The sequence below is a fragment of the Anabrus simplex genome, chromosome 1, assembly GCF_040414725.1.
Source record: "Anabrus simplex isolate iqAnaSimp1 chromosome 1, ASM4041472v1, whole genome shotgun sequence".
In the NCBI taxonomy this organism is placed as follows: domain Eukaryota; kingdom Metazoa; phylum Arthropoda; class Insecta; order Orthoptera; family Tettigoniidae; genus Anabrus; species Anabrus simplex.
Window position 1 is genome coordinate 856,382,791 of NC_090265.1, and position 15,170 is coordinate 856,397,960.

General features: G+C 38.9%; 1 protein-coding gene across 1 annotated transcript in view; it reads right to left on the reverse strand.

Annotated features, from left to right (window-relative positions):
• Positions 1-7,590: 7,590 nt before the first annotated feature.
• LOC136857274 (nose resistant to fluoxetine protein 6) overlaps positions 7,591-15,170 on the reverse strand; it is a 75,236-nt gene continuing 67,656 nt past the window's right edge. The window contains exons 12-13 of the mRNA XM_068225016.1: positions 12,945-13,087; positions 7,591-7,886 (exon numbers count right to left, since the gene is read on the reverse strand). Of these exons, the coding sequence (XP_068081117.1) occupies positions 7,761-7,886; positions 12,945-13,087 (269 nt within the window). The 3' untranslated portion in view covers positions 7,591-7,760. The remainder of the gene's footprint in view (positions 7,887-12,944; positions 13,088-15,170) is intronic.

Consider the following 15,170-nt stretch of genomic DNA (forward strand, 5'->3'; position numbering starts at 1 on the left):
ACGGTATCCCTGCCTGTAGTACGAGGCGAGTGAACCTGGGAGCCTGGGTTGGCAACCACGGTGCCCTTAGCTGAGTCCTGGCATTAGGTCTACTTCTACTTACTTGTGCCAAGCTCCTCACTGTCATCTGTCCTATCCGACCTTCCTGGTCAACTCTTGTTCTTTACCAGCCCCAAAGCTATTAGAGCATTCGAGGGCTAGGATTGTTTTCATTTTACGCCCTTCATGGCACTTGTCTTTCTTTGGCCGATATCTTCATTTTTCGAAGTGTCGGACCACTTCCATTTTTTCTCTCTGATTAGTGTTATATTCTATAGCCTAGAGGATGGTTGGCTAGTTGTACTTCCTCTTGAAAATAATAAAACAATAATCACCACCACCACCACCTTGCATAGCGTAATTAGATTCTGAAACAATATTAAGATATGATCTGCGAGAGTTCCTCTATATTTCCCTAATGAGTTCTCTAGTTTCCAGCTTCTACCGCGAGGAGGTTTGAGGTTCAGCTTTGAATTAGCCACTGTTCTTTTATTCATTTTCAGCAAAACTGCTTTTTTAATAAATATTTACAATAGCTATAGAAAAATCTGTCGAGAGGATCTCTCGGCAAGAATTCTCGCTACCTGCGACGCTGTTCAAACGACACCGGGAATATTAAAACGGGTACCGTACGACAGAACTTTGTGCGACGATGCCATACCTGCATTGACGCAGGGAGACGCCATTTTGTACATTTGTTGTAAATGGAGCAGCTTGTCAAACTTGTGCAGGTAAACAAACTTAAATGAGTAGAATTTTGTTTAACTTTTGACTCGATCACTTCCGGAATTTGGTTCCTTATCTCAAATTGATCCATTTGCTGTCCTCCATCATGCCTGAAAGTTTGTAACATCATCATGGATACACCTGTATATATTTTTCTCCGATTTTCTCGCAAAGAAAATAGATGTAGCCTATGTACAAACAGGTTATGGCAACACTGCTCTCATTTGCACCTGGATTTATAGGCAGGGAAAAAAAGCATATATATTGTTTCGATGTACTTTCCCACTATGCTTACCAACCCTCTGCCACATTGTCAACTCTGGCGATGTCCAGCAGAGACCAATCTAAAGCAAGGGTGATGGCTTCTCTTGTGTCGTAGTGCTTCCTAGGAAGGGGTTCCTTCAGTTATGCGAAAAGAATATACTCGCACGGAGTCATACCGGGTTAATACGGCCAAAGAAATAGCGCTTTGTACAAGGTGACGGTGTGAAGGTGATGTTTATTGTGACGTATGGCATCCATGGGGTCACAGTGCACCATGCTGTATCAAGGCAGACGATCAATGCAATTTATTACAGTAGGTACTGGTATTTTCAGAACACCATCTTCGTCAACATTTGCCGTCAAGGACTCCCACCATCCTTTAAGAAACTGCACCGTATCCCACTGCTAACGTCGTGATGGATCTCGTGAGTAGCTGGGGTTAGGAGGTATTGGAACATACGTCATATTTACCCGATATGATCCAAAGAAATGGCAGAAATGGCAGAATCCATTACGATAAAAAAAGAAGCCATCACCCGTGTTATAGAGTGGGCAATTGGATGCAATGTCAGAAAAGGACACAGTGGCGTTGTGCGACGCCTTTCAAGTGTAGCAGAAGATGGGAGGAGCGGGGAAGGGGGGAGTGCACTGAAGAATTTTAAACTAGTAGTATTTCTTGTAATATTTTCTTTCCATAGAATGTTGTTGTTGTTGTTGTTGTTGTTGTTGTTGTTGTTGTTGTTGTTGTTGTTGTTGTTGTTGTTGTTGTTGTTGTTGTTGTTGTTGTTGTTGTTGTTGTTGTTGTTGTTGTTGTTGTTGTTGTTGTTGTTGTTGTTGTTGTTGTTGTTGTTGTTGTTGTTGTTGTTGTTGTTGTTGTTGTTGTTGTTGTTGTTGTTGTTGTTGTTGTTGTTGTTGTTGTTGTTGTTGTTGTTGTTGTTGTTGTTGTTGTTGTTGTTGTTGTTGTTGTTGTTGTTGTTGTTGTTGTTGTTGTTGTTGTTGTTGTTGTTGTTGTTGTTGTTGTTGTTGTTGTTGTTGTTGTTGTTGTTGTTGTTGTTGTTGTTGTTGTTGAGTTTTAAGTTTACAAGTGATAATAATGTTAAGCTAGTAGTAAGCTCAACCTACAGTAATGTAAGCCGTAGTGTTAAGCACTGGAAATACTGAAGTTGTATGCGAATTTGTATATGATGATGGATTTAGAATGTTAAACTAGCACTATTTCTTGTAATATTTTCTTTCCATGGAATTGCTTGTTGTACTCTTGTTGTACCGGTAGTAATTTTGTTTTTCTTGTAGTTGTTGGGTAATTATGTTTTAACTTTATTATCACACCACTGTAAGTGACCATTGCCACCGGGATATTTCCCAATTGCGATGTATCTATATATATAAAAGCAAATCGGTCTATAGCGATCTATATATAAAGGTATGAAATGAAAATACAGTAGACGTGAATTAATGAGGAACTTCCAGAAATCTCAGAAATTTGAAACTTGGTACGGTACCGGAGAAGCTGATGACCCCAGGATCCCTAGAAAAGTCGAAAATTCTCAAAATTCCATGAAGGGCGCACGCTGGGGGCTTCAAATGTTGGGCTCAGCATAAGAACACAGTCGTATAATTTATCCAAAGCGACAACCTATAGGTTTCCTGGGCTTAAACAATTTGCAGGAATCTCCTAATTGTTATCTCCCTTCCCCCAAATCAAGATGGCGGCACAATCTGCCAGACGAGCTAGAAAATGAAAATTTGGCGAAATTGTAGCTTTTAGCCTGTAACCGACGGAAAAAATTCAAGATGTTCAAATTTTTTCACTATTTACCCCCGAAAAATATCGAAATATGGAGGCAATTTTAATGACTGTGCAGACATTCCTTTTGAGGTATTTGTTGGCTAAACGGTGAGTCGTATCATAAAACGGATGGCACAATCTCAGTTCAATTTGGAGTGATCTACAACTTTTGTCCTATGACATTTGGTCGTCTCTCTCTCTCCCTTATACGTTAGATTTGGCTGTATTTCTGGGTTGTTCATAAATTTGGTGATACTTCATTGTTTGACACACTTATAGGAATGATAGAGTCATCAAGTTTGTTGCGCTTGTTGCGCATATTGACATGACTGAAGGTCATATGTGAACCAAATTTCATGATTCTAGCTTATACATAAGTATGCAAAAGAATAATGTAAAGCATTAAAAATGTACCCAAATTTCACCCTATTCAAATTTTTGAACTCAATCTAACCCATAAATATGGAAGATACAAGAAAATGTTTTAGAACCAAACACGTAGAAGGATAAAAGGGGCAGACTTAGGTCGAGTTTAATAATTTGGGTGAAAGGAGGAATATGGGAAAGGGCCTTTTGTGGGGCCAGCGAGTGAAAATTTGGTGATTTAATAATGAGGTATCCATCGGCTAAGATCATGAATGATCCTAGCCGCGCCGTTTGGTTTGGCTGCCAGAAAAAGGGGATGTGCATGGGTGATGTCCTGTTGCACGATGATCTTCTTTGCCCGTAAATCGGCGATGACCTCATCCATCAAAGGAGATGGGCTGGTTGGAATAAAGACAGCCGGTGCTGAAGTAGGTTTAGGGAGGCTAGCCCCATTACATATGATGTCCTCTGCAAATCGTCCGATGTCCGTCTGCTTTGGCTGGAAAGATGCCGTCTGTGCTGAAGAGGAAGATGTCGGTCCGAAGCAGATGGACGATGAGACGAACCACTTTAACTCTGTATTGCAGGATCAGAATTTAGGACAGGTGTCTGTGAGAAAATGGTACGAGTCACTGCAGGTAGAACAACAGAGGGAAGATGGGGAACAGGAAACTGTTGCTGAGAAATGTGGAAGTAGGAAGAAAAGAAAATCGGAAAGGGAAATGTACAGTAGAGGATAGGAAAAGACAGGTGGAACAGGGTCATGGGAGGGAAAAAAAGGAGGATGAAGTAGCTTCTGCAGCCATCAAGAAAGATGATCAGGGGGGTAGGGGATCAAATGAGGTGGGTAGGGTCGAGGCTCTGGTCATGGGGGATTCTATTGTTAGACATGTGGGGAAAGTGTGTGGAGGAAAGGGAACTGGGGTAGAGTGTTATCCAGGAATTAGATTAAGGCAGATGTTGAGGAAAGTAGAAGAGAAAAGGAGGAAAAGGAGAAGGTGGTAGTGTTTCATGTTGACACCAACAACGTAAAACAAGCAAGTATAAGTACCAACATAGTTGGGGATGTGTGGGATGTGGTAAATTCAGCACGGGTGAATTTTAAGGAAGTTGAAATTGTTATCAGCGAAATACTGTGCAGGAGGGATACTGGCTGGAAGGTAATTGGGGACTTAAATGAGACTATGAAGTGGGTATGTGGGAAACTGGGAGTGAGATTTCTAGATCCTAAGGGTGGGTAGGAGATAGGGATCTGCATATATATGGGCCTTCAAATATACCACAGTAGTACGTATAAGTTAGGAAATTTGTTTAGAAAGGTTATAGGGAGATACGTTCAGGGAAACAGGGTGATCTAAAGAGCAGTGATAAGTGTGCAGGGGTCTGGAAGTCAAATAGGGATGACATGAAAATGTTAGTGTTGAATTGCAGAATTATTGCAAAGAAAGGAATAGAATTAAGTAATTGAATAGATATATACTTACTAGATATTGTAATAGGAGTTGAATCATGGCTCAGAAATGATATAGTGGATGCAGAAATTTTATCACAGAACTGGAGTGTGTATGAGATAGGATAGGAATGGTAGGAGGGGTAGTATTCATTCTGGTGAAAGAAGAATTTGTGAGCTACGAAAAAGTTAAAGATAACAAACATGAAATTCGAGGTGTAAAGCTCATCTCTAAAGATAATAGCAACTTGATCTCTTTGCAGTGTACAGACCAGGAAAGGGTAGCACTGACACTAATATGGAATTATTTTATAAGATAATCCACTATGTGGGAAACAATATGCAAAGGAACAGTACTGTAGCGGGTGATCTCAATTTACCAAAGGTCAATTGGGAGGGTAATGCGAACAATAGGAAACATGAGCAACAAATTAAATAAAATTTAATATGGGAAGGACAGCTGATTTGGAAAGTGATGGGACCAACTAGAGGGAAGAATATTCTGGTAAAACCAGATGAGCTCTATAGAGAAACTGAAGTAATAGATAGTATTTGTAATCACAAAGCTATTTTTGTCAAGGTTAAAAGTAAATGTGATAGAAAGGAAGGTCTTAAGAGTAGGACTATTATGTATTACATTATGGCTGATAAAACAGGTATGAAGAAGTTTTTAAAAAGTAATATGATCGGTGGAAAATGGTAAATAAAAGTGCAAACTTACTCTGGGATGGGTTTTAAGCAATTGTTGAGGAATGTGAAAACAGGTTTGTATCTTTAAAGGTGGTAAGGACAGATAAAGAGCCACTATATTATAGCAGAGAAGTAAAGAGAATAAGAAGGAAGTGCAGGTTGGAAAGAAATAGAATTAGAAATGACTGTGGAAATAAGGAGAAATTGAAGGAACTTACTAGGAAACTGAATCTAACAAAGAAGTCAGCTAAGGATAACATGATGGCAAGCAAAATTGGCAGTCATACAAATTTTAGTGAAAAATGGAAGAGTATGTTTAGGTACTAAGGAAGAAATAGGTTCCAAGAAGGAAATTCCAGGAATCATTAATGAACAAGGGGAGTGTGTATGCAAGGATCTTCAAAAGGCAGAAGTATTTAGTCAGCAGTATGTAAAGATTGTTGGTTACAAGGATAATGTCCAGAAAGAGGAAGTGACTAATGCTAAAGAAGTATTAAAATTTACCTATGACAACAATGACATTTACAGTAAGATACAAAAGTTGAAAACTACAAAAGCACCTGGAATTGATAAGGTTTCGGGAGATATACTTAAGACAATGGGTTGGGATATAGTACAATATCTGAAGTAACTCATTTATTATTGTTTGCATGAAGGAACTATGCCAAATCAATGAAGAGTTGCTATAGTAGCCTCTGTGTATACAGGAAAGGGTGATAGACATAAAGCTCAAAATTACAGGTCAGTCAGTTTGACATGCATCACATGGAAGCTTTGGGAAAGCATTCTTTCTGCTTATATTAGACATGTTTACAAAATTAGTAACTGGTTTAACAGAAGGCAGTTCGTGTTTACGAAAGGTTATTCCACTGAAACTCAACTTGTAGGATTCCAGCAAGATATAGCAGATATCCAGGATTCAATTTCTTTGCAATCATTTAAGACAAATCTAGGAGAACACCGGGTGGGGAATCTGCCACTTGGGCGACTGCCCTAAATGAAGATCAAGATTGATTGATTGATTGATTGATTGATTGATTGATTGATTGATTGATTGATTGTATTAGAAATTATTCTAAATCACCTCTTAAAATTTAACACTGAAAATAATTCATTCTGTACATTACAAAAATATTTGAGTTTGTAGGCCTCTTTATTGTACCCGGTCAAAATAAATAAACTGCAGTGAACGTAAATAACATATTTCTTACAACATAAATTTAAAATGACGTGGATTTCTGCCCTCTTTGTTTCAGTAATTACTGCCTCCATTTCAAACTCGTGTATCACCGCTGTGATCAAGAGTGACAGGGAGAACTTTGCCTAACCCTCACAGCTTGTGGCGTGACCACGTCACTGTGACTCATCGCCAGCCAGCCCGCCCGCTTTCAGTGCTAGGCACCCGGGGGATGAAATGGCCAGCGTGAGCATGTCTGGTGCAGTCTATGTATGGATCTTCAATCTTGATGAACAGTTAATATGAAAATATAGGGACCATTATAGTGATAGTGTTTGTTTTCAAATTAATTATTATTTATCAAGATTGAAGATCCACACATAGACTACACAAGATCAGATTCCTTGGAGGTATCTTAGGGAAGATAAGATAGAATCAGAAATGAAGATAACAGAAAGAGGATTGGAGTTTCAGAACTACAGGACAGGATAGTACAAGCAAGCTGAAGTGGTATGGACATATAATGTGAATGGGAGAAGTCAGAGTTCCAGAGAAAGTATTTACAAAGAAATCAGCAGAAAAAAGACCACAAGGAAAGCTCAAAAGAGGTGGCTGGATACAGTAATGAAATGTCGTATGGCTTTTAGTGCCGGGATATCCCAGGATGGGTTCGGCTTGCCAGGTGTAGGTCTTTCTATTTGACTCCCGTAGGTGACCTGCGCGTCGAGATGAGGATGAAATGATGATGAAGACAACACATACACCCAGCCCCCGTTCTGTAGGAATTAACCAATTAAGGTTAAAATCCCCGACCCGGCCGGGAATCGAACCCGGGACCCTCTGAACCGAAGGCCAGTACGCTGACCGTTCAGCCAACAAGTTGGACGCTGGATACAATGAAGAGCATAGAGAAGAAAAGGAGGGAAAATAGAGGAAATATTGGAAGCAGGAAGAGAGTGAGGAGAGACAGGCAATGATGGAGGTCCTTGATTCATAACCTGAACAAGTAGAAAACTGGAAACTGAAACCCAAGAACAAGAAGAAGGAGAAGAGATAACTTTTATAAATCAGATATATTTTATTGCCACAAACCATACATAATTAATTCTGCGCAAAGAATTAAAACAAGATAAATATAACTCTCATGATCCTGCTCTCTTCTTGGCATGCCAATTGAAAATGTGGGGTAACATGAATAGGAACTTATAATAGGAAAAACACTGGTCACTTGTTCATTCCCTTGCATAGTTTCTTACTTCTCAATTCACTACCTCTTTCCCATAGATAAGTTTCTTCAGTATTTCACGGATTGGCATCTCTATTGAGAGTACTGTAACGAATGCAGTGAGGTAGGCAATAAAGATGTCTGCGATTACAGCCCTACACTGAAACAGACAAGTATTGATGGATGCTTAAATTAATGTTTTAATCATTTAATCTTCACAAATACAGTTAACTATGTACTAAAAGAAAAGCAATAGATTTATAAATTACCACAATGAAATTTCACTTTCATGTTTGCTAGAACCTAGATATTTTGAATCTTAAATTACATTTATTAAGAAGAAAGCCATACTTTCCAGTGTCAACTTAGTCAAATAGGACATAACTTTCCAGTCTGTCAAACACACATACCGGTAACTCATTCTGTGCAAGGAATTAAGATGACAGACTGGAAAGCTTTTATGTCCTATCTTAAATGACAAGTCATGATATTGACATACACCATTCATAACACTCCTGTAAAGACATGTTTTGTTTACTAGACTGTTAATTATGTTAAAAATCAGTTCAAGATATTGGGATTCAACGAGACTCCTGCATGAGTATTATCTTGAATTTTCTATTTTCATATCTTTTTCTAGGTATACCCCTATGTTCTTTTGAGTACTACAGTGCATGTTTCAGAGACAACCAGTTCAGTAAGTTGGGTGGGCTAAAGTAACAGGGACTTAAGAGAAGTGCATTTTTAAGCTGAACTCCTGACAGATCGGCAACTCTCTGCTTTACCTGTGCAGTGAACAGTATGCTCTGAAGGTGAAAACCTCGAGCAATAGAATGAAAAATCCAGTGAGTTGGCCATGCAGTTAGGATCGCATAGCTGCGTGTGTTTGCATTCAGGAGATGGTGAGTTTGAATTTCACCGTTGCAGCCCCGAAGAGTGTTTTCCATTTTCACACTAGGCTGGGGCTGTATTTTAATTAGGGCCACAGCAACTTTCTTCCCAATCTGAACCCTTTCCCATCCTTGCATCGTTGGAAACCTTCAATGTGTTAGTGCAATTTTAAACCACTCGCAAAAAAAATTCAAATAAATAGCATAATTTCTTTATTATGTATTATCGTAGCCTCCGTGGCTCAGACGGCAGCGCGTCAGCCTCTCACCACTGGATACCGTGGTTCAAATCCCGGTCACTCCCTGTGAGATTTGTGCTGGACAAAGCGGAGGCAGTACAGGTTTTTCTCCGGGTACTCTGGTTTTCCCTGTCATCTCTCATTCCAGCAACACTCTCCATTCTCATTTCATAGCATCTATCAGTCATTAATAAATCACTTTGGGAGTGGCGACCCCATCGTACTAATAGCCTATATCTGCTTCATTCATTCCATCCCTGACCCGGTGAATGACTGGAAAACAGGTTGTAGGTTTTCATTTTCATGTATTACCATACCATTTTATTTACAAGATAAGTTCAAAATATCCACTGTACGCACTCTCTTGTTGCACACGCAGCACTCTACACCTCTTGGGAGCCCATTAACTAGAGTTTAGGCCCCTTTAAACAAGAGGCATCATCATCATCATCATCACTGTACACTTCATAACACTTTATTGCACCCTCGACAGCACATAAGGTGTGACACTTCCACTTTCGATCCTAATCCTGATCTCAGGATCATCCCTGTAATCAGATAGTGTTGCATAAATTATGACATGCATGTAGCCCCAGAAAAGGGAATCCATTTCTTCGACTTCACTCATAGAGTAACAGCATATCCACCAGCTTGTCATTACTATAACAACCCTATTTCATTTGTAACAAATAATATTCATCTGAAACATTTACTAATGCTCTACTGTGAGCGAAGTCATAATGTCAACAAATACCCTCACGCACAATGATTTAACCTTCATTTAATGAGTCATAGAAAGACTCTTTCGCTTCTAAGATGAACCTGCAGCATTCGAGAGTTTGCCGACATATTGGAAGTCTGGAGTGAAGATCTACTTCTCCAAAGCACCTGTTACTTTAGGCCACCCAGGTTATCAAATAGCATATCTGAAGTAAGAGGTACATTTCAATGTTTGTTAAATACCTGATCTATTTCTTTTATTAAACCAAATATATTCATTAATCTATTTGTTTGTTAAATCCTCAATCTAAAGGCTGATTGGAATCAGGTATAGCTCAGGGGCAGTTTTTGGGCGGAGGCATGGGAGTCCTGGCCTCCTTTACTTGTATTTCGGAAACATTTGGATTTTCTAGTGAACCAACGGGGAACCTAATTTATTTCCTACCAGAAGTTCACGGCCAAATTTCACACCTTTTGTTTGGATTCCTCCTGCATACTTAATAATAAAGTAATATATTTTTATATGCACAATGTGAGGCATACAGCAATGATTCATCATGTTCATTTTATCATTTGATGTAATTTAGCATAGCATGTAGGCTGGTACGTACAGCCTATAAAGGTGAGAGCAATTGATGGTGTAAACATTTAGCCAGACATAGCCAGGCCGCTCGACTATGCTTGTGATGCCATCGTTGCCATGGTAACCAGTGAACCTTCTATGCTAGCAGTTAAATTTGCAGAGGCCTCATAGGACATGTGATGCATATGTGCCGAGAGCTGGCTGTATGGCTCCTTCAAAGTATAAGTGTGGAAATTTGTGCGGTAAATAGCGGCTTTATTATTAGCTGTTAGCATGCACTTAAACTCTAATTTGGTACAACTAATACATATGTGCATTTAATTTTACTATTCCTGGCCTCCCCATCACATGAACCAATGAGCCGCTGTTGGTATGGCTGAAAGAATATTCTAGGGAAATGAAGAGTGAAGTAGTTTCCTCTGTTGCTTTCCTCACTGAGCCACACATTGCTATTATATATGTCTGCCAAGTCCATTGAAATGTATGTACCAACCATTCCTGAAAGTTATACTTTCACATCATTTAATACAGGAACTGGCTGCATTAGGAATGGTGTTATTAGCATTACTCATACCTCAATTACTTTAGAGAACAGTTGCCCAATTGTACTTCCTCTTTCATATTATCAACAATCAGACTGAGACAGAGTGATGAAAGTAACAAACTTGTTTTATCTCATTAGAGATAGATCTATGCTAATTTACTAAAATGAAAACTCATTGTCTTGGAAATAACAGATAAAATAATACGGATATCAATAAATTAACTTTTCAGACTTCTATAATTTGTTAAAATTATGACAATACCATTATTATTGCCTTATATAACTGCAATGCTTATAACATATTCCTGTGGATGGGGGTGGTAGAATGCATCCCTGCTTGCCGTAAGGGGCGACTGAAATGAACGAAGGGCTCTGAACTTTGGAGCATGGGTTGGCAAACATGGTTCCCTTAGCTGAGTCTGGCATTGCTTCCACTTCCTTGTGTAAAGCTCCTTGCATTCATCTTTCCTATCTGACCTCCCTTGGTCAACTCCTGGTCTTTTCCAACCCCAATAGTACTAGGTTTATAAGGCCTAGAAGGTCTTATATTTTCACCCCTTTCTTGTCCTTCACTTTCTTTGTCTGATACCTTCATTCTTCAAAGTATCAGATCTCTTCCATTTTTCCACTGAAACCTGGTAGTTAGGTATAAAATTCCTTTGGGTGTGGTGAGCTCTTTGTAATAATAGCCTATATGAAATGTCAAAGTGTATTGGAACAAAGATCTAAGGAGTACCCCAGAAGCAAAGCATATCTCCTATGTCTCCAGGAAGATACGAGAAGTGAATGGAGGTCAATGACTCATAGCCTGAGCCAGGAGCTCTTTGGATAATGGTGATGAAAGGAGAAGAACGCTTTCACTAAACTAAGTTTCAAAAGGAAATATGTCAGATTTCCCTGCACCTGAAGTGTACATTGTTTATTCAGGAGTAAAACTGAGGGAAAATACTGTTGAGACCACAAAATCCACCACTGCAACATGAAAGTGAAAGATTTTATATATAGTACACTAAATAAAGAATTCTGGATAGAAATAGTGCTCCAAGGAAGTTATAACTCCCTCATGGAACAATAAAGCACTTGTTCACTCAGTCTAATAATGCTCTGCTTACCTGATTCCAAATAAGTGTCATGTCAGATAATTATATTACATTACATTACAGGAATGAAAGAGGTGTCAAGAAAAACTAGCCACCAGGTTAATTGGCTGTACGGTTAAGGGTACGCAGCTGTGAGCTTACACCCATGAGATAGTGGGTTCAAACCCCACTGCCAGTAGCCATGAAGATGGTTTTCCGTGGTTTACCATTTTCACACAACGGCCACGACCTACCCACTTCTAGGCCTTTCTTATCCTATCATTGCCATAAGACCTATCTATGTCAGTGCAACATACAGCAAATCATAAAACAAAAAAGTATTCCAGTATCCAGCTAAATTCACCAACAATCATTCATCACTTATTTTTAAGAATAGTTTTTGTTGGTAATACTGGTAACACTTTCATAAAATATATGTTACCACAGCCATATTTATGGAATCATGGTAGATTACTGCTGGCAATTTAAATTATCTTCTACTCAGAAGTAAATTTATAAACGATTGTTTTGATACTTGAACAGCAAATTCAGTTATTATTTTAATCTTCATTTACTTTTCACTCATAAACCTTATTAAATACTAAATGGTATTCTTTATACCAGTAGTGAAAAATATTATGTGGCTGGAAAAGTCAGCACTTTTTTTTAAATTCAGAGGTGATTTATCACAAAAACATACATACTGGAATTTTAAAAAACTTTTCAGCAAGCAACTCAGTAGAGTTAATGGCCACAAAAGAGATTCTCCCTCATGTCATTCACTGAGTTGAAAATTCTTGGATCTCTTTGGATTCAAACTCAAGACCACAGGGTATCTAATCAAGTATGGTATACCTGTAGCAGTGATGGGTATTTACTTAGCTGACCTGGTCTGTGCTACTTTGTGGCAAGTCTAACTTTATTGAGGTAGCATGCCTGACTAGTTCCTGGATTGTCTTGAAGGGTAGCCTCAGGTGAATTTTTCAGCTCTGTGAATTTGTAAAGTAGGTCTAATAAATAATTCCTTCAAGAATTATAGATGTATATTTCAGCTCTGTGAATTTGTAAAGTAGGTCTAATAAATAATTCCTTCAAGAATTATAGATGTGTATATTGTATTGAATTCTGAATAATAATAATAAGAAGAAGAATATTTAACTTACCGTGGTAAAAAATGATAGATAGCGTGGCACTCGCATTGCTCCCAGGTCATACAGTAGTATCATGTAGTGTAGTAAATAAGCATTGTATGTTAGACGACCAAGAATAACAGACACAGTTGAACAGGAGATGTTGGTGTATATACCTGTAATCAGATTAATAAGGAATTATGAACTGACTTTGTTAATAAATGCTTCAGTGAATAAGTAGGGGATAGATTTGTATGATGCATTAACAGAAATAGATTTAGTAAGCCTTCCAATGATTTTTGCAGGGTACTTAACAGTATATATGGCCACTCAGCCCGACATTTATTAGTTTAATGAATTTTAGTATCATAACTTGGTTGACATTCGACAATTAATTCAACTCAGCTCTCTAGCCTAACGAGTCATGCTCATGACTACTCAAGATGTCCGCCTCTGTAGCGTAACGGTCAGTGTGATTAGCTGCCGTCCTCGGGGGCCCGGGTTCGATTCCCGGTACTGCCAGAAATTTAAGAATGGCAGGAGAGCTGGTATGTGATTGAAATGGTACATGCAGCTCACCTCCAATAGGGGTGTGCCTGAAAAGAGCTGCACCATCTTGGGATGAGGACACGAGTTTTCTTTACTACTCAAAATTATCTTGGACCGAGCTCGATAGCTGCAGTTGCTTAAGTGCAGCCAGTATCCAGTATTCGGGAGATAGTAGGTTCGAACCCCACTGTCGGCACCCCTGAAAATGGTTTTCCGTGGTTTCCCATTTTCACACCAGGCAAATGCTGGGGCTGTACCTTAATTAAGGCCACGGCCGCTTCCTTCCCACTCCTAGCCCTTTCCTGTCCCATCGTCGCCATAAGACCTATCTGTGTCGGTGCAACGTAAAGCAACTAGCAAAAAAAAAAAAAAAAAATTATCTTGGGAAGAACCGCTCAGTATTCTCTCAGTTTGTATGTCACATCATTGTACAAGATTTCAGTCATCGAATCACAAGTAAGCCAACTTATGCAATAACTTAACTAAAAAGATGTTGAATCAGAAAATTGTGAATACTGTGAAGTTTACAACTTCTTTGAAATCAGTTAAGAAAAGTCTAGACAACAGCTGATAGGGAATTTGCCACCAGGGCGACAGTCCTAAATGCAGATCATTGATGATTATGTACAGATATTTTTTCCATCTAATTCTATATACTTATTTAATGGAGTTGTAACTATGGGGGAAAGGCTTTGTAGCATCAAAACTTGATGTAAAGAGGTGGTTGCAGGAGGAACCTGAATCTGAATGCTGGATGATGCATAGGAAAGCAGTTCATGACCAGATGGCAGAAGCGAGCATTTGAGGAACGGTGACTGTAATGTGCCGTGAATCGGATTACTGTATCAGTTCAGTAGCATGAATGAAATCAAACAAATCTATTCAGTAACAAGAATCAAATGTTCCAATGCTACTGTGTATGCAATGTTTGGTGGCACTTTTAACAGTAATTATTCCAACATTGTTGGAATGTTGTTGAATATTAGCTTGATCCATCACACATCTGTGTCAGTTTGCTTAGAGAATTTAACCCAATCTGCCTTCTGCTTTCATAAATTCCATCTTGATTTAGGGTATAACTGGATGATGTGTTCATACATTCCCACCTGGAGAACTATAGGCCTACATTTGCTACACAGAGAGCTGCTAGCTACTTGTCCATGGTACGAGTTCTATTCTCTTCAGTATTTACACAACTTACCAGAAAGGTGGTCATTCTTCTTATATCCCAAAAAGGTATGATGGCTATTAAAGTTCCAACAGTAATGGTTGGCTGCTGTTGAGTTGGAAATGACGGACTTGGCCAGCTGATACCAGGAGGTTTGTGAAGACTGATTATTGTAATTATTGTTATGTCACTGATTTTGATTGTGATGGAAAAGATATCGTTATTGAGACCTGAAGCTATCAATTGACAGTAGCAGATGTTATTCCTCACATACGTAGGTGCTTTGAAAAGTTCTCGGAATGTACTAGAATTAAGTATCTTACCTCGGTGGAACTGCTTTTATTTTTCAACATAGTCTTCCTGTAGACTAATGCATTTGGTCCAGCGATGTTCCAATGCCTTGATCCCATCTCGAAAATGAGATTCCTCCAGGCCTGCAAAATACCTCTCCAATTCGGCTGTCAGTTCTTCCCTTGTAGAAAATCTTTGTCCACCGAGGAAAATTTTCAGCTTGGGGAATAGATGAAAGTCTGATGGTGCCA